At 49.7% G+C, this 21,818-nt stretch overlaps 1 protein-coding gene across 1 annotated transcript in view; it reads right to left on the bottom strand.

The window, feature by feature from the left end:
* DOK5 (docking protein 5) overlaps positions 1-21,330 on the bottom strand; it is a 135,099-nt gene extending 113,769 nt beyond the window's left edge. The window contains exon 1 of the mRNA XM_055139756.1: positions 21,050-21,330. Coding sequence (XP_054995731.1) covers positions 21,050-21,115 — 66 coding nt within the window. The 5' untranslated portion in view covers positions 21,116-21,330. The remainder of the gene's footprint in view (positions 1-21,049) is intronic.
* Positions 21,331-21,818: the final 488 nt, after the last annotated feature.

Here is a 21,818-nt window from a genome sequence, read left to right as displayed (position 1 = left end):
GAAATTTTCAGCGAAGTAAATGATACACGCTTAGTCATACTAGAGTTCTAGTGAAAATTTTAAAAAGATGAATGTGGAAAATGCCGCCTACACGCAAGCTCTTTCTGAATCTCCCCCCAAAGGAATCAACAGCGATGAAGAAATGTCTCCAGGTGAACTGAGGAGTTCATGAAGCAAGTTCAAGATCAATTCAATTCAAAGTTTCACCAAGTGGCCTGGGAGGGGTCACGGTGGCTTTTATGATTCCTCACTGTCCCTGGCTATAAGCACGGTCACTTGCTTCCCTGTGGATGAATCTCTCATTGCTCAGTGGTACTTTCTGTTGCTGAGTCCAATTTCAGCTGACTGAGCCAGAGCACTCGTAATAATCTCTGTTACTGTTTCTACATTTCTACTGCTGCATTGCGACCAACTGCACTGGCGGGTTCTCTCTTCCGCAGGAAAGCAAAATCCTTTCATGGCTGAAGAGGAGGTACAACGTGTCAGGGGGCAGGGGGACGAAAAGCAGAAAGGTGAGAGAAAAAAAAAAAAACGAGAGGCCATTGGCTACTCAGCCTAGCTTCTTATAGTGTGCCCACCATGTAAATATCACCAAGATCACAACCAAAAATAACATTACTTATTCCATTTTTCTGTGCCCACACAGAAATACAGAGAAGGTAATACGTCTTTGTCTCCCATATGCTTTTTTTTCCCTTTGCTTTTGCACTTTACAATATATTAGGACCATTTTTCACTTTTTAGAAGATCTTAAAAATGGAGTAAACTAGACCAGAGCAAAATGTGAAGAGGATTCGTGAACGGCCATCTCAGCCTGACAACCGGCCCTTCCTCCCACCGTAAGTGCCCAGTTTGTCCCCTGAATTGCCAGGATTTGGGAATTCACGTGCCAAGAATGAATTTAATTGCCTCATGTCTTTCACATATATCACTGCTCAAATCAGTGCTTTGAAAGCAGGGTTTCTTAAACATTTTCCTCTCATAACCCACTTCCCTGGCAAGATAAATAAGCAGGAAGGTGAAAAAAACAAATAAAAACAAATTTTACAAAGTAATTACTGCGGAAAGTCATGAGAGAAATGCAACGTAGTAAATGCTGCCAGAAACACCTCAGATTTATATATGTGGTTGATTGCGAGTGAATTTTTAATTTTTGGCCACTGATGTTAGAAACCATTCGCTGTTGTCAAATTTTTTAAATTTTATTTTTGTTTGTTTTGGGGTCACACCCAGCGATGCACAAGGGTCACTCCTGGCTCTGCACTCAGGAATTACCCCTGGAGGTGCTCAGGGGACTATATGGGATGTTGGGAATCGAACCCAGGTCGGCCACGTGCAAGGCAAATGCCCTCCCCACTGTGCTATCACTCCAGCTATTATCAAAAATTTTTAAATACACACACACACACACATTTGGTTGCTGTGTAAGAAGCTGGATTTTAAGCGATCAATGGCTGAAATCTGACTTGGGCATGCGGCAGTTCCTGCATCTGTGCACATGGGGAGTAGCCTCTTCTTGTTGATGCACAAAAGGCCCGGTATGGTTCTAGTGCCCACCTGGCTTATGAGCCAAGGTGTAGCCAGGATTCCGAACTTAAGAATTTGCTCGTCTAAGTAACTGAAGGCTACAAAATGTGCTGCAGATTATTCCCTTGGATTTTCCATAACACCCCTAGAAAACAGGAAACGTCATTTACACCATTTCACTGAACCCCAGAGTGAGAGGTAGGCACTGAAGCATCTGAATCAGTGAGTCCCCGTGGGGAAACACCCATCTGTATCGCAACTGAGCGTCTCAGCCGCCAGAGCAGAGACTTCACAGCTCAAAGAGAGGATTTCTGAGTGGCCGATACCTTGGGGAAATCCTGAAGTCACTTTGGCCTTGGATTCCTCGTCAGTGAATTCAGAGATCAAACATGTTACTATCACCGCCCCCCCCCAACCCATCTATTCTGACCTAGTTCTCTTTTCTCTGGCTTCAAATTTAAACTGACATCATCCTTTTGATGTGTGTTCCCTTAAATTTAACATATTCTTCACTTGCAGGATTCTCCAGGTCAGAAAGACTGAAATAATCATGCACTGTCGCACTGTCGTCCCATTGTTCATCGATTTGCTCGAGCGGGTACCAGTAATGTCTCCATTGTGAGACTTGTTGTTACTTGTTTTTGGCATATCGTACGCCACGAGTAGCTTGCCAGGCTCTGTTGTGTGGGTGGGATATTCTCCATAGCTTGCCGGGCTCTCCGAGAGAGATGGAGGAATCATAATAATAACCAAATAATAGAATAATTATATTTATTATTTATTATTATAATAGTAACAAAATAAAAATAAATAATACTAACCAATATAATTTTTTTCATAATCCTCCACGTTCTCCTGGTTACCCATTTTTCTAGCTAGTATGTCAATGCCTTTCCCAGTCTGAACAGGTAAGAAATAACATGAAATGTTGCTCATTTCAAACTCTAAATGCCTAGTGCCCAGCTATAATCATGGATACAAATTCCCTGAAATGCATGGGTTTAACTTGCAGGCAACCGGCCTATTCTTTGAGCTCATATTATAGTGATTAGTCTAGCAAAAGTAGTTTTTTCCTCTCTGAGATATTCAACTTCATCTATCTCTGTAAAACCAACGTCAGCGTTAGACTCCAGGAAAACGTCCACTTTCCTCCACACACATTTGATCTTATCCATCTCTCTCCAAAGGATTGAACATTAGAAAAACCTTTCTGTATGATAAAGAACTTTTCCAGGGCCGAAGGAAAGACTCAATCTCATTAAAAGGTAGTCCAGACGCCCCGGGAAAGGTACTTCCTCAATCTTGACTCAATCTCAAAACATCTGCCAGTCAGCCTTACTCCCCTAACTCAATTTACAAACGTTTCCCAGAAATTCCGTCACCCAGTGAAACGGACATGTAGGAGGAAAAACGTCAGCTGTCTACTACTTGTGGACTACTTGAGGGTCAAACATCCTGTTCAGAACAAAAATGGAACCAAATGTGTAGACAAGCGGTCAGAGGCATCCCAGAGCAGGAAGGGCTCGGGCCTTGCATGCAGTGACCCCAGTTCATTCCATCCCTGTCACCACATAGGGTCCCCAGGGCACTGCCGGGGGGGGATCTCTGAGCACAGAATCAGGAGTAAACCCTGAGCATGGCTGGGAGTGGCCCCCAAGCCCCAAATCTAGACAACACAACACAAACCGAACAACACTGCACAGACGGAAGCATTTTCTTTCCCCTGGCTACCTCAGGCTAGAACCAGAAATCTGCTTTGATGACACTATAAATAGGTTTGCAGGGAAAAGCACCGCAATCAGGCCTTGTGAGCAAGAAAAGTGACAGGAATATGCAAGTTCCATCTTGCCCACTATACGCACCCAGGGCTCCTCCCACCCAAAGGACAAGGAAGCGCACACTACCGGCTCCGATTCGTGCTCAAAATCACTCACTCGAAAAAGATGAGAGTATTTTACCAATGTAACGAAAGAAGCCACCAAACTATTTTATGAGATAAAGATCCATATTAGTTCTGAGACGACCAAATAAAAGGCAGAGGAAAAACTGCACCTGCGGCCGATCGGGCAAAACACATCTATGTTCATAAATGTCCTCGGTCTGGGGCTCTCTGGGGGAGGCCTGCAGAGAGGCCAGGAAGCCGGTTCAGGGGCTGCTTGCTTGCTTGCTTGCTTGCTTGTTGGGGGGGGCCACACCCAGCAGTGCTCAGGAGCGACTCCCAGCTCTGTGCTCGAGGGGGAGGGGCAGTGATCTGTAGCCAAGTGGTGCTGGGGGTCCAAGTGAGGCCTCGTGCATGTCCAGCCTGTGCTCGGCCCCGGATCCATCTCCCTGAACCCCTGCAAGAAGGCGCCGCAAGTGTCTAGCTGAGGCTGCTACACCCTCGTGGGCAGTGTGGGCATGAGAGAGGCGGGGGCGGGGGGCCAGGGTAGCATCCCAGTCCATCTGTCCAGGCCCCGGCAGCCCCATGGGGAAACACACCCTTGCAGATGCGGAGTGTAAACGAACCAGGTCCCGCTGGGCGGAAGCTGAGGTGGGAGCACTTCCGGGTGCTCAGGCCCGGAGCAGGATGCCAGCTCGCTACTCGCCTCCGGGGTTCACCGACACAGAGGGCACGGCCCAGGGCTCCCCAGGGAAACCACACGGCAGAATCCCACAGGACTCCTGGGACTGGGGGCCCGGGGCCGGGGACAGTGAGGGGCCCCGGGGCCCTGTTCTCAGCGGAGGTCCCGTCTGTCCCCTCAGCACGTGCCTTGCGCCAGTTGAGGCTCTGGGTCTGTCACTCTGATGTGGTGATGAGAGCCTGGGGACTCGGCTGAGGTTCGAGAATTCAGCCCCTCACACAGACAGGGGACCAGCTCCCCCACCTGATGCTCAGAGGAAAGAAAGGGAGTGGCCAAGATGAGCACCCTTAGGAAATCAGCACGTCTGTGAGAAAACATCCTGGACCAGACGAAATATCTCCTGATGGAACTCACGGAACTCGAGGTTCAAACCCAAGTGGTTCCCCGGGCGGACACCATCACGGCCCGTGCAGAAGAAGGTGCTGGACGGGGCTGCAGGGATACTTGTTCCGCTGATGCACAGGAAACGGGGAGACTCTCCAGACCCAAGCGAGCAAAGGAAAGAAACTCACGGGGGCCACAGAGATAGTTCAGTGGGTAAGGCCTTGCACATGGCCCACCTTGGGTTTCATCCCCAGAACCCCACAGGGTCCTGTAAGCACCTCTAGGAATGATCCCTGAATGCAAAGCGGGTACTCCTAGCCCTGCACACCTTCAGGTGTGGCCCCCCCCAAAAAAGAAAATACAGTTCTGAACTCGTGGCCCCTAATCTGGGAGAAACAGAGAGGAAACTCTCAGAAATCGTGCCTAGCTATACCCTTGCCAATTTCCACTATCCCCCTCCCTGCCTCCCAGCTAGATTCCCCGAAGCACCTTGCAAAGCAACAGAGTTAATAAAACACTGGGGAAGCTTCACAAGTGGGCATTGATTTGATCCGACAAACACCTTCCGCCGTATCCGGGCTGACCCTATCTCCCATTATTCGGTTTTATTTCTACCATGACACAAACACACACTGCCAGGGTAGCAATCAACCACACATCACGTCTTCTAGGGCAAAGGCCCCTACGGAGACTCTCCCGGGAAGGTGCTTTTTAAGAAAGTAAACAACCTTGTACGCGTTTCTAAATTCTCCCACTAATAACTGCTTTTTTAAGCTGAGTAAGTATCACTCTTAAAAGAAAATAAATAAATAAAACTAGCGCAAAACTGGAAAGGGTCTAATTATAAAACTGTCAGGAATCCAGGCGCCTGTCGGGCAAAGGGTGCATCTTTCAGCTGTCAGATTTGTCTAAAAAAGTTCTCCAAGCACAAGGCACTGTAGCACTGTCGTCCTGTTGCTCATTGTTTGTCAATTTGCTCGAGGGGGCACCAGTAACGTCTCCACTGTGAAACTTGTTACTGTTTTTGGCATATCGAATACTCCACAGGGAGCTTGCCAGACTCTGCCGTGCAGGCGGGATACTCTGGGTAGCTTGCCGGGCTCTTCGAGAGGGATGGAGGAATCGAACCCGGGTCGGCTGCGTGCAAGGCAAACGCCCAACCCGCTGTGCTACCGCTCCAGTCCAAGCCCAAGGCAGGGCAGAGGAAACGCACCTTCTACACTTCTACGGGTGGGGACCATCCTGTCCTCCGAGATAAAATCAAACATGGGATTCCTTGGGGAGAGTGAGTCTCACTCGGAAGAATTTATTCAGCAATGTGTGTCAGTGGGCGAGAGAAGAAATGGTATGTGGCGGAGGCTGTGTGACTTAAGACTTAAAATCTCAGTAACTTAGAAGAAAACACGACTGTGTGCTCTGTGCGTATGCACACGCATGAGTTATACAGACAGGCACGCAGCTCGGCTTTTAATATTAATAATAAGACTTTTCTGTTCATGGTGGTTTTCTGGAGGGGACAAGTCTCGGGGATAAGGATGGAAGGAAATCTCACTGGCCGCTGAATAAATATGAATGAATAAATATGCGCTTTCTAGGTAGCCACCAGGGTTACCTGTTTCAAAAAATCAAATAGGGACCAGGCGTGTGGCTCATGCACTATAGATGCTCAGCTGTAAGGTCTTGAGTTCAATCCCCCTGGGCACCATTAAGGGGGCACCTATTTAAAAAAAATCAATGACCTTTCCCAGCACCAGTGTCCTTGAGTTTTTGAGTTTTTGAATAGGCGCCATTCTTGATGCTGGGAAATGTACACTGGTGGAGGGATGGGTGTTGGAATACTAAAAAAAAAAAAAAAAAAAAGGAATTGGAGCAATAGCACAGCGGGTAGGGTGTTTGCCTTGCACGCAGCGGACCTGGGTTCAATCCTCAGCATCCCATAGGGTCCCCCAAGCACCGCCAGGAGTAATTCCTGAGTGCAGAGCCAGGAGTAACCCCTGTGCATCACTTAGTGTGACCCAAAAACTAAAAAAAAAAAAAAAAAAAAAAAGGGAAGGAAGGAAAAAAAAGAAAAAATCAAGGACTGGAGAGATCACACAAGAATGAGGGCACTTACCTTATATGTGGCCAACTCTGGTTCGATCCCTGGCACTGTTCGTGAGTGGTGCCCCAACGACCATTCAGGGTCTCTCCAGAGGAAAATGTCAAAATTTGGTCCTTAGTACCACTGGGTCTGGCCCAACCACCACCAAACAATTAAAGAAAATAAAATGGAAGGGGGTCAACCCAGACCTCCAGCATGACTTTCTATATTCCCTTAGGCTGCCTTTGCAGACCACATATCAACAGCATTTCTGAGGCATTCTAGAACTTTCTATTGCTCCAGAATAGGATCTATAGAAAAAGAAGAGGTGATCTACGTAAAATTTTATGTTACCTTCTGTCTGAATAATCCACTTCATCACTCTGACCTGCAGCAAGAGTATCACTCAGTCAGTAAATACAGAGCATTTACTTTAAGATAAAGGGGTGTCTGATCTTGGGCACCTTGTAGTGTGGCATGTCACAGAGAGACACAATCTACTCAAGAAATCAACAACTCTGGCACAAAAATTAGAAAACTACTGCTTAAAAACTCTTATGCATACTCAAATTGGGTGATGTCTAGAGGCAAAGGCCAGACTTTCTTTCTATGTGGTGAGGTTCTGCAGCGGGAAATATAAAGCTAAAATCTGAATACCAAGAGGGCACCAAGCAGGAGAAAAGTCAAAAAGATAAGGATCAGCTAGTGATGGAGAAGACGAGATTCAATGGACTAGACATCTCCAGGGTTGACTACTGGGATGTTGTTCCCTTTAGACTTTGCTTGGCAACCCCTTTACAGTTGAATTAATGGGCAGGGGAGAGTCCAGAGATCCATAGCACCGTAGCACTGTAGCACTGTCGTCCCGTTGTTCATCGATTTGCTCAAGCGGGCACCAGTAACATCTCCATGGTGAGACTTGTTGTGACTGTTTTTGGCAATCGAATACGCCACAGGGAGCTTGCCAGGCTCTGCCGTGCGGGCAGGATACTCCCGGTAGCTTGCCAAGCTCTCCGAGAGAGACGGAGGAATCGAACTCGGGTCGGCCGCGTGCAAGGCAAACACCTTACCCGCTGTGCTATTGCTCCAGCCCCCAGAGCTCCATAACACCATGATTTGGGGCTGTGGTTAGTAGAATAAATCCCAGGCTGGAAAAGTTGTTCTCCTGCAAATTCTAATATCGCATATTGATAAACAGAAACATGAAGAAATGGTCAGTTCTGCTAGGAATAACTTTGTAAACATCTTTGAAATAAAATCTGTGTTAACATGTGGTCCTAAGATAACAAAATGCATTTTGAGATTTGAAGTGCTTCCCTAAACAATGAAACTTTTTTTTTCTTTTTGGGTCACACCTGGCGATGCACAGGGGTTACTCCTGGCTCATGCACTCAGAAATCACTCCTGGCGGTGCTCAGGGGACCATAAGCAATGCTGGGAACCCGGGTCGGCCTTGTGCAAGGCAAATGCCCTACCTGCTGTGCTATTGCTGCAGCCCCTAAACAATGAAACTTATGTGAAGAAAAAACCTTGAGCCTGCGTTTTAATTTGAGTCACTCCTTTCTCTTAATGTCCTGCTGGCTACTAACATAGTCATTGCAAGTATAAATAAAAGAGAGATAAGGTGAGGCCTTGGGAAGAATGAGACACGTGTGTGGCATCTGGGGTCAGGAAGAGTGACACACTCACTCTGGGGCTCTCAGAGTCAGGAGACAGAAGTTTCCATAGCGGGAGGTGCCACACAAATAAGATTTGTTCTCTTAGGGCTCAATTTATTTTATTTTGCTTTATTTTATTTTATTTGCTTTTTGGGTCATTCCTGGCGATGCACAGGGGTTACTCCTGGCTCTGCACTCAAGAATTACTCCTGGCGGTGCTTGGGGGACCCTATGGGATGCTGGGAATCAAACCCGTGTCGGCCGCGTGTGCAAGGCCAACGGCCTACTCTCTGTGCAATCGCTCCAGCCCCAAGGGCTCTGTTTTAAAGATATTTATATATAAAGTCACACCACATAAAGCTAAAAGCTCCTTCTAGAAAGAAAGGTTCCTCTTAAAGATTAGTACAATGGTTGGTCCCGAATGTTCCCCACTTCGGGCAGACTTGGGCTCCCCTTAGAACTTGGATTATTCAATGTCTGAGTCCTTCCCCTACCTCGACTGTTCGCTGCTGCCGGGGCTGGCAACGCTCATGCCAGGAGTCAATTAGCTATTAAATTACTTCAGTTCTTAAATTAAACAAGCTTATTTAAAGAGGAAGCTACACATTCTTATCTTAATGGAAAATCAGTATCACTTGAAGGTAAATGTAAAATTTAATACAATTAAAAGTTAATGAATACAATAAAACAATATTGATACCACAAGGGTGCCCCGGAGTTCTCCTCTCTCAATTAAAAGCCAACCCTCGGTCATAAGCTCTTTGTGATAGACTGAATAAAAGGTAGCATTTCCCCTTATGTTTTAATATTATTTACCATTCTAGACTACATCTTAAGACACATACTTTTCATAATGGGGATGTATTACAAGAAACAGGGAAAAAATGTAGGGGTCAATTTTTTAATCAAAAGACTGCCATTTCGCTAATACGGTTAATTCAACAATGTTCAAGTGTTTCATCAGTGACGCCTAAGTACAGCCAATATTATAAAACTCTACAGCTAAGGTTAACAGCAAGTGAAATGCCACCCATTTTTCATTCCAAAGCCATGACAGTTGTGCTGAAAAATGAGAGAATTGATTTCTTCCGGTCTATGGTTCTGACAGACAGTGAACAACAAACATCCCCGAATCTGCGCAACACGGAGTGATCAACATTCTCACCATCCATTAAGAGCCCACTCTGAGCCAGAGTGAGGAGTTTGATACACTTATCTGTTCTAAGAAGTGTATTACTCTCCTCATTGTTTGCATAGAAGGAAGCTGAGTTTCAGGGAGAGTAAGCAATTTTTTCACTGCCACAGTAAGTGGTCATTTGAGAGCCAATCTGAAGTGAATTTCAAACGTATTCTCTTTTCACCATGGAAATAAGTAGGTATCAACTCAATTATTGAGAGAGACAGAGAGATCCAACAAGGTTTCTCTAGTAGCTGTCAAAAGTCCGTACAGAGAGACAAAAGAAACATGAGTCGGTAAAACAATTTTGAAAATGAAGAGTAAAAGGAATTTATCCATGCAGTTTCTAGACTCATTGTATGGCAACAGTAAACATATTTAGCACACAGCGTACACACTGTGGCAAGGATGCAAACACAACTCTGGCAAGGATGCAAAGCAAACAAAGCACAAGAAACGATGGAGTGCAATGGACCATCCTGGGATAGATCCTTAACTCAAGGTGCTCCTCAATTCAACAGAGAAAATGCAATCTTTTAACAAGTGGTGTAGGAATCACAGAATAGCCATAGGTGGAAAAGGAACCTTGATCCCAAAGGCACGCACACACACATGCATGCACACATGCTCGCGCACACACACACAGAGTTCAAAATAATGCATGGATCTAAATGTCTGCAGCACTGTAGCACTGTCGTCCCGTTGTTCATCGATTTTGCTCGAGCGGGCACCAGTTACGTCTCATTGTGAGACTTGTTGTTACTGTTTTTGGCATATCAAATACGCCACGGGGAGCTTGCCAGGCTCTGCCGTGTGGGCGGGATACTCTCGGTAGCTTGCCGGGCTCTCCGAGAGGGGTGGAGGAATGGAACCCAGGTCAGCTGCGTGCAAGGCAAACACTCCACCCACTGTGCTATCGTTCCAGTCCCAGACCTAAATGTAAAGGGCAAAATATTAAGACAAATATTAAGACATGTTGGGGTGGGGGAAATAGGAAGTAAACTCTGGGACCCCAGACTGTGCAAAACACTAGCACCAGATGCCCAAGCCAGCTACCGGAAGAATGGCTAAACTGCAACTAATCAAAATAAAAACCTGCTCTCTGAAAGACCTTGTCAGAGGAAGAAGGAAAGCTACAAACAGAGAAAATATTTGCAAACCACGAGCCTGGGAAACGATTCTTGTCTAGCACACATCACAACTCTCCAATCAGAAGAGCAGGGAAAAAAAATCATGGAGAAAGTGGGCAGAAGGGAAGAACAGGCATTTTCTGAAGAGCCGACGGAAACGGCCAACAAGAGACTTAAATGGCACTCACTATCTCCCGCGGTGCAGAGAATGCCAATCCCAGCCACATCTCGGTATCAATTCACACACATCAGACGCTTAAAATAAAACGGGTGACCGCACCCCAAACGGATGACAACTCTGGCAAGGATGCAAAGCAAAAAAATCAGCAGAGATGGCTGGCATGAAGAGAAATCGGCAAACACTGAGTATTATTTAAAACTGGCAGTTTCTTGGAAAAGAGCAAAGACCCCCAAACCATGCAACTACAGGACCACCCAGCACTTTCGCTTCCAGGCATTTACCTAGAGGCATGAAAACTCATGTACACACAATACCCAGAACACCCATGTTCCTATCGTCTGCCTTTCTAACAGCCTCAACTAGAACCAGGCCAGCGAGCCTTCAACCTGGGGACTCAGCCCGCAATGCTCAGGACAACTTGAATTTCCAAAGACTTATACTGAATTTAAAATTTAAAAGAAAAAATTTGGAGCAGGAGAGATAATACAGCAGGAAGGCACTTGCCTGGCATGTGGCTTGCCTGGGTTTGATACCCCACATCCCATAGGATGCCCCATGCACCACCAGGAGTAATTTCTGAGTGTAGATCCAGGGGGGAGAAAAAAAAACTCTGAGCATTTCCAGGTGTGCCTCTCCCCCACCAAATGAATAAGTAAAAAAAAAAAATTATTGAAAAGTTACATACTATACAGTTGCATTTATAGCACGAGTGAATATATTCCTGGACAGCGCGGCCACAGAGTGGCCGAGTGACACATCATTATAAAGGGAAATATATATGTGTATATATATCTTGGAGAGCCCAGCAAGCTACTGAGAGTATCCCACCCGCACGGCAGAGCCTGGCAAGCTCCCCGGGGCTTATTCAATATGCCAAAAACAGTAACAATAACAGGTCTCATTCCCCTGAGTCTGAAAGAGCCTCCAATCATTGGGAAAGACGAGTAAGGAGAGGCTGCTAAAAATCTCAGGGCTGGGACGAATGGAGACGTCACTGGCACCCCCTCAAGTAAATCAATGAACAATGGGTTGACAGTGATGACAGTGATAGAGTGAAATGATTAAAATGATAGACATGGAAATTGATGAGTGCGATTCAGGATGGTAGGGCTGCAGTGAGGAAGAAAGCAGGAGGGGAAACTCTACAAGTGTCACAGGAGCCAGGGCAAGGTGAGAGAGAGCACACCCACCGCACAAGTGCAAGGTCAAGAGTTGGAGCCCTAGGGCTGGAGTGACAGCACAGCGGGTAGGGCATTTGCCTTGCACGCGGCCAACCCGGTTCGATTTCTCTGTCCCTCTCAGAGAGCCTGGCAAGCTACCGAGAGTATCCCGCCCGCATGGCAGAGGTTGGCAAGCTACCGTGATATATTCGATATGCCAAAAACAGTAACAACAAGTCTCAAATAAATAAATTAAATAAATAAATAAATAAATAAAGAGTCAGAGCCCCAGCCCCACCCACGTGCCCCAGACACTGACCCGGCAGCTCAGCTTTTGGGGTTCCCTGGAAGCACATTTCAAAGAGCGTGGCCCTCAGCAAGCATCACTGCTGAGGTGTGCAGGCCCCGTGCCACCCTCTGCCATCATCAGGACCATCAGAGGGAAGGCGGGGGCCACTCATTCATTCATTCATTTATTTTTGCTTCTTCTTTCTTACATGTGCCTCTTTATCAATTTAAACACTGTGATTTATATACTGCTGGTAATGACGGTTTCATGGGTACATCATTCCAACCCTACCCCCATCACTGGGGCGCCTGCCTCCCTCCCCCACGGTCCGGAAGGCGCCTTCCTCCCGACCACCCCTTGTAAACTCAGTTTTGTACTTCAATTCTCTGTAACTGTACATACAACCTTTGCAGTTGTTATTTTTTTCTGTCTTTGGGGGATAGATGCAAAGAAAAGGTGGCACTGGGAAATATGGGGGTTCAATTTACTTATTATTTTTTTGTGATCTCCACATGGCTTTCCATAGAGGTTGAGCCAGAAGCATTTCTACCAACAGTGAAGGGGGCTCCTTCCTCATCGCAACCCTGCCAACACTGGCTGTCTCCATACCTCGGGGCATACGGCATTCCCACTGGGTGCCACTCATGTATTGTTTTTGCTTTGTTTTGCTTTTTGGTCGATACACAAGGGTTACTCCTGACTCATGCACTCAGGAATTACTCCCGGCGGTGCTCAGGGGACCATATGGGATGGTGGGAATCGAACCCAGGTCGGCCGCATGCAAGGCAAATGCCCTACCCGCTGTGTTATGACTTTAGCCCCAGGGTGCCACTCATTTAAATGACACTCAGTGCTCAGGAGAAGAACGTATTGTGCCTGGTAGCCTCTACGTCAGCATCCTGATTGGGTTGGGAAAAGGTCATCCTTGAAGGACCCTTCGGGAGAGGACCTGGGGAGCACTGCTGCTCACCTCTTCTGGAGTCCTAAGGAGCCACAATCACCTCCAGCAATGATCTGAAAATACGTATCTTCATTTAAAACATCGAGACGGTGGTTCTTCACCTTCAGGGAGGTATCGCGGAGAGGAGGTCTGGGGTAAGCACTCTGGACGCTCACAGGACTTGGATAAAAGCTCTGAATCCCACTGCACCATGCCCTGGATGGAATCTGGGTCGACTTCTTGGAGGAGCAACAGGCTACAAGCCAAACTCTTACATTCTCTGGGTCCCAAATGCGCAGAGGCTCAGAACGCTGGCGAGATGAAGCCAGCCCGGCCGCTCCTCATGCAGTTCCCTTCAGATACACACCCCCCAAAGGGCCCGCTGTCCTCTAGGAAACTGTGCTGGCTCCGGCAGTCATGCACCTCTGCAGTACTCCAAGCCCAGCACTCGAGCGTGCAGTTCTCGGGGGCAGGGGAGGAAGCCTGGGTGTCTTTCCCCCCAGCTTGGAACCTGCAAAGGTCTCGCCTCTGTCCGACTGCATCAGGTTCCTCCCTCCTCGGGGACTCGCATCTGCCTTTCTCACTCCCCCAGAACAGAGCCATACTCAGGAGAGGCCTGGGGGGTGGCCGGACTCACGCTCTGGGCTGAAGCATTGCCACAGGAGGGCCACATGGCCCAAGGTCCACTCTGCCCTCCTGTTGGTGGTGGCCCCTACTGGTGGCCCCACAAGGCCATCGGTGAGCGTTTGAGAAATGAGGAAATCGGTGAAAGCCAATTGCTCTTGGGGAACTAAGGTCTCCACCTAGACAAGGTGACCCCGCAAAGCCGGGAGCTGCTTCCAACGGGAACTGTCACCTCGTGAACAGGACCAAAGAGAGTGGATGCGGGGCAGCTTTGATTCTAGGACCTGCTTTACGTCTGCGTCACTAGCCTGAAGGCTCTTAGTTAATTCAGTCCCAGTGCTCATGGCTACAGACCGACTTAATGCCCCACGAAACGTGTCATCCTCAGAGATCACAGCATGGCAGAGCCACTGGAAAGGCACTTCGGATGCGAGACCCAGGGGAGGGGATTCAGATGGGGCTGAAATGCCCAATGGTCCAGACTCTGCACAGAAGACTTGGTCATTCATCCTACCACACCGCCAGCCCCGAAGACTTTATCTTGAAGAAGAAAAACAGTGCTTCCTGGGGCTATGTATGCATGTACATCTGTGCATACATGTATTTGTACACGAAGTCACGTGTGCACGTGTATGCATTGTGTACATGTGTGTAGGTGTGTTCACATTTATTGTGTGCATGTGTTCGCACGAATCTATTGTGCACATGTACGTGTACATGTGAGTACACACTCACACGTGTACTCACACATATGTGCATGTGTGCAATGCATGTTGTGCACATGTAGATGCACACTTGTGCATGCTTGTGTGCATGCACATTTGTGTACACGAGTGCATGTGTGTTTGCTCGTGTGCATATACATGTGTGCATGCCTGCATGTGCATGCATGTAGCATGTGTGTGTACCACTGAGGTCAGCTGTCTGCCTCACTGGGTTTCCATCTCTGCAGACTCAATAACTGCACCGAACACACAACCTGTCCTGAGGAGGCCAGAGGTCTGTCCAGCAACACCCGTGACTCAGCATTCGCACTGTCCCGGGGCTTCTTAGTAATGAAGCGAACTTTAAACGGAGAGGAAGGCTTTGAGGCTACATGCAAATACCATGTCATTTTATTCTTTGGGGACAGGCAGTTTGGGGCCACTTAATGCAGTGTTCAGGGGCTATTCCTGTGTCTGTGCTCAGGGTTTGCTCTTAGCAGTGCTCGGGAACCACACACGGTGCCAGGGATTCAGACAGGGAAGAGCCATGTACAAGCCTTACTACAGTGCTGTCTCCCCGGCCCCACCATTCCATTCTATTGATTGACTGATTGACTGATTGGTATTAGCACTTCATTTTTTAAAATAAGTTTATTATATCACCATGAGATACAGTTACAAACTTGCATGATTACGTTTCAGTCACACAATGCACCCATCCCTCCACTAGTGCACATTCTCCACCACCACTGTTCCCCGTGTCACACCCGCCACCCCCACCTCATCCTCTGTGACAGGTACAATCCATCTTACTCTCTCTCTAATTTGGGGCACTATGATTTGCAATACAGATACTAAGAGCACCATATCATTTAAAATAAGCACCTTGAACATCTACAAATATCTGAAAACATGAGGTCCTGGAGCCAATCCCCTGCAGATACTAAGGGATGACTATACCAATGTACTGAATTGATTCTGAGTAAATTCAGAATAAGTATGAATTTCTTCTGTTCCCATGATTCTCGTATTATGACTCTAACTTTGTCATAGTACCATAAAAATGGTATAGATTGCTAATCTTTTTTTTTTTTGCTCTTTTTGAGGGGGATCAGAGATTTTTCCAGGCTCTACACTCAGGAATTACTTCTGGCAGTGCTTGGGGAACCATAGAGAATGCCAGGGATCGACCCTGGGTCAGCTGTGTGCAAGGCAAAAGCCCTCCCCACTGTACTGTTGCTCCAGCCCCAAGACTGTTAATCTTCTATCACTCCAAAAACCTTGTAATAAAATTTTATAGCCTCTTTAGTTTACTAGATCAGGAAAAATAGAGAAATGCAAGAGTGAAAAAAAAATAGTTCTTTAAATTTAGCCATTAACTAATTCTCTAATCCATTCTCTGTTACCCAGGAGAAAGAAATCCACAACAGAAATGCCTCTTCATCCCATGGAGTCACTCAAACCCCAGGGACATACAAGCTTTTCTGTTTTGTGTATCTTGTCCGTTTGTCTGCAGATGATTAAAAATTACACAAAGGCAAATACTCCTCGTAAACCAGGCATCAGTGCGCGCATATATGTGTTTGTATGTTAAATATTTCACAGATCCTAATTCGGTTATCCTAAGTAAACAGCAAGTTGGGTGAGGAGGGGCACTATCACAGGAAGGGCAGAAAATAAAATCACCACCCAAGTGCCAATGTCTGCTAACAGGGCCCGAAGCAAGAGCGAGACTTGTCTTGAATGTGAATCGGTTTCCACTGTGGGAAGTATTGGGCTAAGTTCTTTACAAGCATCATCAGTTCGGTGGCTTCTGAGAAACTCCTTCTGACAGAAGAGAGTGTCTTGCAAGGTCAGATAACTACCACAAGTCCCATCACGGAGGGCTGACCTGGAATTTTATCACCATGTCCCGTCCGGGTCAGTGTGCTTAAGCCAATACCAGTGATGGGGCCACTTGTTTATTATTCTCGCCTGCAATATCCGTGATGTGAACGTGATGAGAAGGGAACAGACTGAGATATGCTCTGCAGGCAGGATTCAGGCCGTGAACTGTTTCTGGGAAGAGGAGAATGAACAAGAAGCAAGGGTGCTGCCCAGACTCAGAACATGTGCCCAGACAGTGGAGAACATGATGGCACAAACCCCCTCACGCAGGACTGGAGAGATGGGACGGGGGTTAAGGCGCTGGCCTTGCATACTGCCGACTCGATCACTCCAAAAACCTTGTACCAGGTTTGATTCCTGGTACTGCACCTTGGCCCCTGAGTGCCACCAGAAATGTGCCACAGAGTCAGGAGTAAGCCTGGAGCACTGCTGGGTTTGCCCCCACCCCATCAAAACAAAAAGACCCGTTTATCCAAAGCCCCTCCCTGCTAAGGAGGAAGAGTTTCCTGATACTGCGACTCAGCTATACCTGAGATGGAGAATCATCCCCCAACCCTCACAGAGCTGCACACGCTACACGAGATGTCCAGACAGAGAACAAATGGAGCACACGAAGACTAACAGGTTGATATTCATAAGTCTAGGGGGAAAGAAAGGAAAAGAAATAGGAGGAGGGAAGAAATACAACAAGGCATCTGGAAGACTTTAATGAGAAGGAGAGAGTTGAGAAAAGGCTGATGGGGGACCACAGAGACCGTACCGTTGCCTTGTACGAGGTCAGGCCAGGTCTGAAAGCTGCAACCCATGTGGTCCCCAAGCCTGTCAGGGAGGGGTCCCTGAGTGCCAAGCCAGGAGTGAGCCCTGAGCACAGCTGGGAGGGAAGGAAGGAAGGAAGGAAGGAAGGAAGGAAGGAAGGAAGGAAGGAAGGAAGGAAGGAAGGAAGGAAGGAAGGAAGGAAGGAGGGAGGGAGGGAGGGAGGGAGGGAGGGAAGGAAGGAGGGAGGGAGGGAGGGAGGGAGGGAGGGAGGGAGGGAGGGAAGGAGGGAAGGAAGGGAGGGAGGGAGGGAGGGAGGGAGGGAGGGAGGGAGGGAGGGAGGGAGGCCTACCCTGATGCCGCAGGTAGGAGACAAGGGACATGTGACTAGAATGTCGCATGGGACGGGGGAGATTCATCTCAGTCCACATTGTTTCAAACACAGCCCACAAGGTCTCAGGGCAGCTTGGCTGAAGGGGTGATGGGAAAGGAGAGTCGAACACATTGCCAGCCAAGGTCCGACTGCTCGCCTCCTGCTGGCTCGATTGCTTGACTAGCTTTTAGCCTGGGCAACAGAGAATGTTGGGCTTCTAAGGGCTGCAAGGCTGACTGAGGAGAAGCAAGTCTGGAGGAAGCCCGAGAGCTCGGATACGTCTGGTCTGAGAAGCCCCAATGCTGAGGTGGTTCGCTAAGAGATGGGACTCAGAGGCAAATGATGCAGGAGTGAGGACGGGTGAAGAGCAGCCCTGATTCTCAGCTCTCGTGTGAGAACCCACTCTGATCATGGCTGGCTGGGACACTCTCTCCCTGGCACAGGAAGTGACCCAGAGACAGTTCTGTGACCTTGTCTCAGCGTGTCAGGTGAATGATGTGCACTGTCTCTCGTCTGAGGATAATTCTTCGGTGCTTTTGTGGATTAGCCACATAATTACAGACAGCTGCTCCCCTTCCCTCCTCGCAGCCCCTCACCCCCAAAGAGAAACATTATCATTCCTGAACCGACTCTGTCCCGGGGGCAGAGACCCAAACCATCATGAGCCAATGGAGATTAAGCTGAGGAATGAAGATGTGAAGATAATGAGATTTATTTTTTTAGTTAGATGACTGGCATTTCATTGAATTTTAGGGGGGTTGGAAGAAAAATAAGTAAGCCCAGACATATTCCATTACTTCATCAGTGAAACTGGTTTAGGATTCCGGATAAAGGGCATCATTGATCTGCAACCCACTAGAATGGGTTGGGGGATTGGGTGAGTGGGTGTGGGGGGAGGGGAGGGAAAACACTGAAATATACCCAATCTACAAACCTGCATTCAAGGAAAATATCTAGAAACATTAAATTTCCGGACACTTTTCAATAGCAAGGTAAAGAAATCAAAAATACCTATAATCTTCCACCAGTCCTAACTCATCTTGGACTCCGTTAAGGAAACAGTCTGACCAGAATCAACACTGGGCTTCTGTTGCTTTTCCAGATACTCCCTCCTGCACTGGACACTGGCCAGTCTAGGGAACCGAGGCCGGGAGGCACCCTGGGCGCCAGCGCTAAAGGACAATGGAGGCAGAGCTGGTCCTCTCCGCTCTTTCCCAAACCCCGGGGATGCATTCCTTGGCACAGCAGCTGCATACCATGAAATGTTGCTTTTTTTTGTTTAATTATAAACCCGCCCAACATGGTTCTAATCCGCAGACACTTGTCTGGATTCCATTAATAAGACCACTGTGTCCTATTAGTCCCTGAAGGGGGTGAAGAATGGCGAAGTCACACTTCCTCCGGAGCTGGGGGCCTCCTGGAGCACGTACCGAGTGTCCGTCGGGCCCAGCCAAAACGTGGTTCCTCTGGTCGAAGCTCAGACACGCTGCACGCTGTGCCTACCTCCAGGCAGCCCACGGCCACCCTGCAGGGACATACCACACTCTGGACAGAGGGACTGAGCACCCCCCCCTTCCCCAAGGTCCTCCCCGTGCCCCCACCCAGCTGAACAAGTTCTTGGTGTTTCATGAAAACCATCCCCCATCTCTGTGAATAGATCACATCCTAAGTATACTTTTTAAATACTTAAAAATAATAATAATAGGGGCTGGAGCAATAGCACAGCAGGTAGGGCATTTGCCTTGCACACGGCCAACCCGGGTTCAATTCCCAGCATCCCATATGGTCCCCTGAGCACCGCCAGGGGTAATTCCTGAGTGCAGAGCCAGGAACAACCCCTGTGCATCGCTGGGTGTGACCCAAAAAGCAAAAATAATAATAATAATAATAATAATACCCCAGTAATAACATCTCCATTAACAAACCAAGCCACCAAATGTCTTTGATTAGAATTTTGCTCTCTTATCTCCGTGAGCAAACTGCCCTCACTCACTAACCATCCCAAGATCTAGCTTCATGACGACAGACAGACTGCAAAAATGCTCAGAGAGTAGACTGCTCGCTGGTATGGCTGTCTCTATAACAGAAGTACCCAAGACTCTCCATTCCTTCCCTTCCTGCTCCGGCTCTCTGCCCATAAACCCTGACCCCCACCCCCCCTAACTGCAGCCCCACCGGACTGCACCGTGGCAGATGTGAGCACACAGCGCGATCATCTCAGTAACTGTAACCTGGGGAGTTATGGTAACCAGTCTTCCTGATAAATCGCCACGTGTCCCAGTTTGGCACGGATGCCCATCCTGGTGAATAATTCACATCTCTGCATTAATAACGCATGCCCCCTTCCTATCGGAATGCTTGGAAAGAAAGAGGCCCGTCTCCGATCCACTGCATCCGTTGGGAGGGTGGAGGCTGCCTAAAATTAGGAAGCGGGGGCAGGGGGGCTTCTTTTGTTCAGCATCCCTTAAGATCACAACGCCTGGCCGGCCCAGAAGGTTTCCAGGGGGGAAATAAAAAAGTGCTTAGGCAAGTACCACAGCTCCGTGTGCTGATGAGAAGAGACGCATCAAGGAAACTTAAGGCAGGGCTGAGGAAGCTGCGAATTCTGTTACATTTCTCCCTGGTTATACATTTATACCTTCACAGAAACCCAGGACCTCGTTGCTACAACACGCTAACCAGCAGGGGGGAGAGGCACACACGAAGCCGGCAAAGCATCACGCCCAGCTCCTGAGCTCGGGAGCACCGGCCACTGAGGCACATCCCTGCCATTTTCAGGAAAATGAATCTGGCAAGCACAGGGAAGAAAAAAAAAAAAAAAAAGCTCCAAGACCCAGAAAGAGAAAGAAGGCTGGCCGTGCCCCCGCGCTCGCTCGTGGGCGAAGACCTTCGTGTGTGGCTCTAACTCTGCCCCCCGGGGAGGCTGAGCCCGGCTCAGGGAATGATTAGTCTTGCCCGGTTCAAACTCCAACTCTCCCCGCTGGCCACCCTGTCACCAAACCCACCGCGCAGACAAAACCACAGCCAAGGGGGCAAAGAGGCAGGAGGAGGCTGGGTCCCCTGCATGCCAGGCTGGGTCCCCAGGATCCCAGTCCCCTCTCCGGCGGGCAGCCTGGGGAGGATCTCAAGTCGCTCAATGAGGAGAAGGGGGGATAAGGGAGGAGGCAGCCCCCTCCCCACCCCGCGGACCCCCAGACCCATTCATTCCTTTCTTCACTGCACACCGATGGAATCTGAGTCCCCCCCCCCACGTCAATCACCAGCGCCGGGTCTCCCCTAAAATTCCTGGGCAAAAAGCTGGGCGCAAACGCAGACTCCTGGGAGGGGGCCTGGCCCCCGACCCAGAAGTCCCGCGGGACAAGACGGGGCTGCGGGGGGGGGGGGGGGGAGGCGGGAAGGGACCAGGTCACTGGGCAGAAACCTGCCCGCGGGGGTCCCAGGGTCGCCGGCCCGGAGCAGCCCGGTCGCAGCAGCTGCCCTCCCCGGCCCGGGAAAAGTTAAGTTGGAGGCTGAGGCGGGGGCTGGGTGGGGGCCCCGGGGGTCCGCGGCGCGCGCCCCCCGCCCCGACCCCGCGTGGTCCCCGGAGACGCCGCGGCGTGGGGTGCCGCCGGCCGCACTCACCCCCAGGCGCCGGCTCCGGATGCGCACGTAGCCCTGCTTCACGATGTCGTTGAACGTGGACGCCATCCCGGACAGACGGACGGACAGACGGACAGACGGACGGACGCGCGGACGGACGGACGGACGGACACACGGGCGCGCCCGGCGCCCGGCGCGGCCAGCGGGGAAGGCGCCGCCCGGCCAAGTTGCGGGGCTGCGGGAGGCGCTCGCCCGGCCCGGCCCCGCCGCACCCCGGCCCCCCGCCGCACCCCGGCACCCCGACAGGCACCGGCCCCCGACAGGCACCCGACGCCCCGCCAGCCGCCCGCGCCGCCGCCGCCACTTCGCCCCGCGCCCACAGCGCCGCGCCGCGGGGTTGGGGCGCCCGCGTCAGCTGACGCCGCCGCGGCCGGCCGGGAGGAGGAGCAGCCGCCGGGACCCCGCGGCCGCCGCCCGGCACAGGAGGGGGCGGGGAGGAGGGGGGAGGGAGGAGGGGGGAGGAGGAGGAGGATAAGGAGGAGGGGAGAGGAGGAGAGAGGAGAGAGACAGGAGGAGGAGGAGGAGGAGGAGGAGGAGGAGGAGGAGGAGGAGGAGGAGGAGGAGGAGGAGGAGGAGGAGGAGGAGGAGGAGGAGGAGGAGGAGGAGGAGGAGGAGGAGGAGGAGGAGGAGGAGGAGGAGGAGGAGGAGGAGGAGGAGGAGGAGGAGGAGGAGGAGGAAAAGGAGAAGAGAAGAGAGGAGGAGAGAGGAGGAGGAGGAGAGAAGAGGAGAAAAGAGGAGGAGGAGGAGAGAG

The sequence above is a fragment of the Sorex araneus genome, chromosome 5 (genome assembly GCF_027595985.1).
Source record: "Sorex araneus isolate mSorAra2 chromosome 5, mSorAra2.pri, whole genome shotgun sequence".
In the NCBI taxonomy this organism is placed as follows: Eukaryota; Metazoa; Chordata; class Mammalia; order Eulipotyphla; family Soricidae; genus Sorex; species Sorex araneus.
Note: the sequence above shows the minus strand (reverse complement) of the source record. Positions and strands in the feature narration are given on the sequence as shown.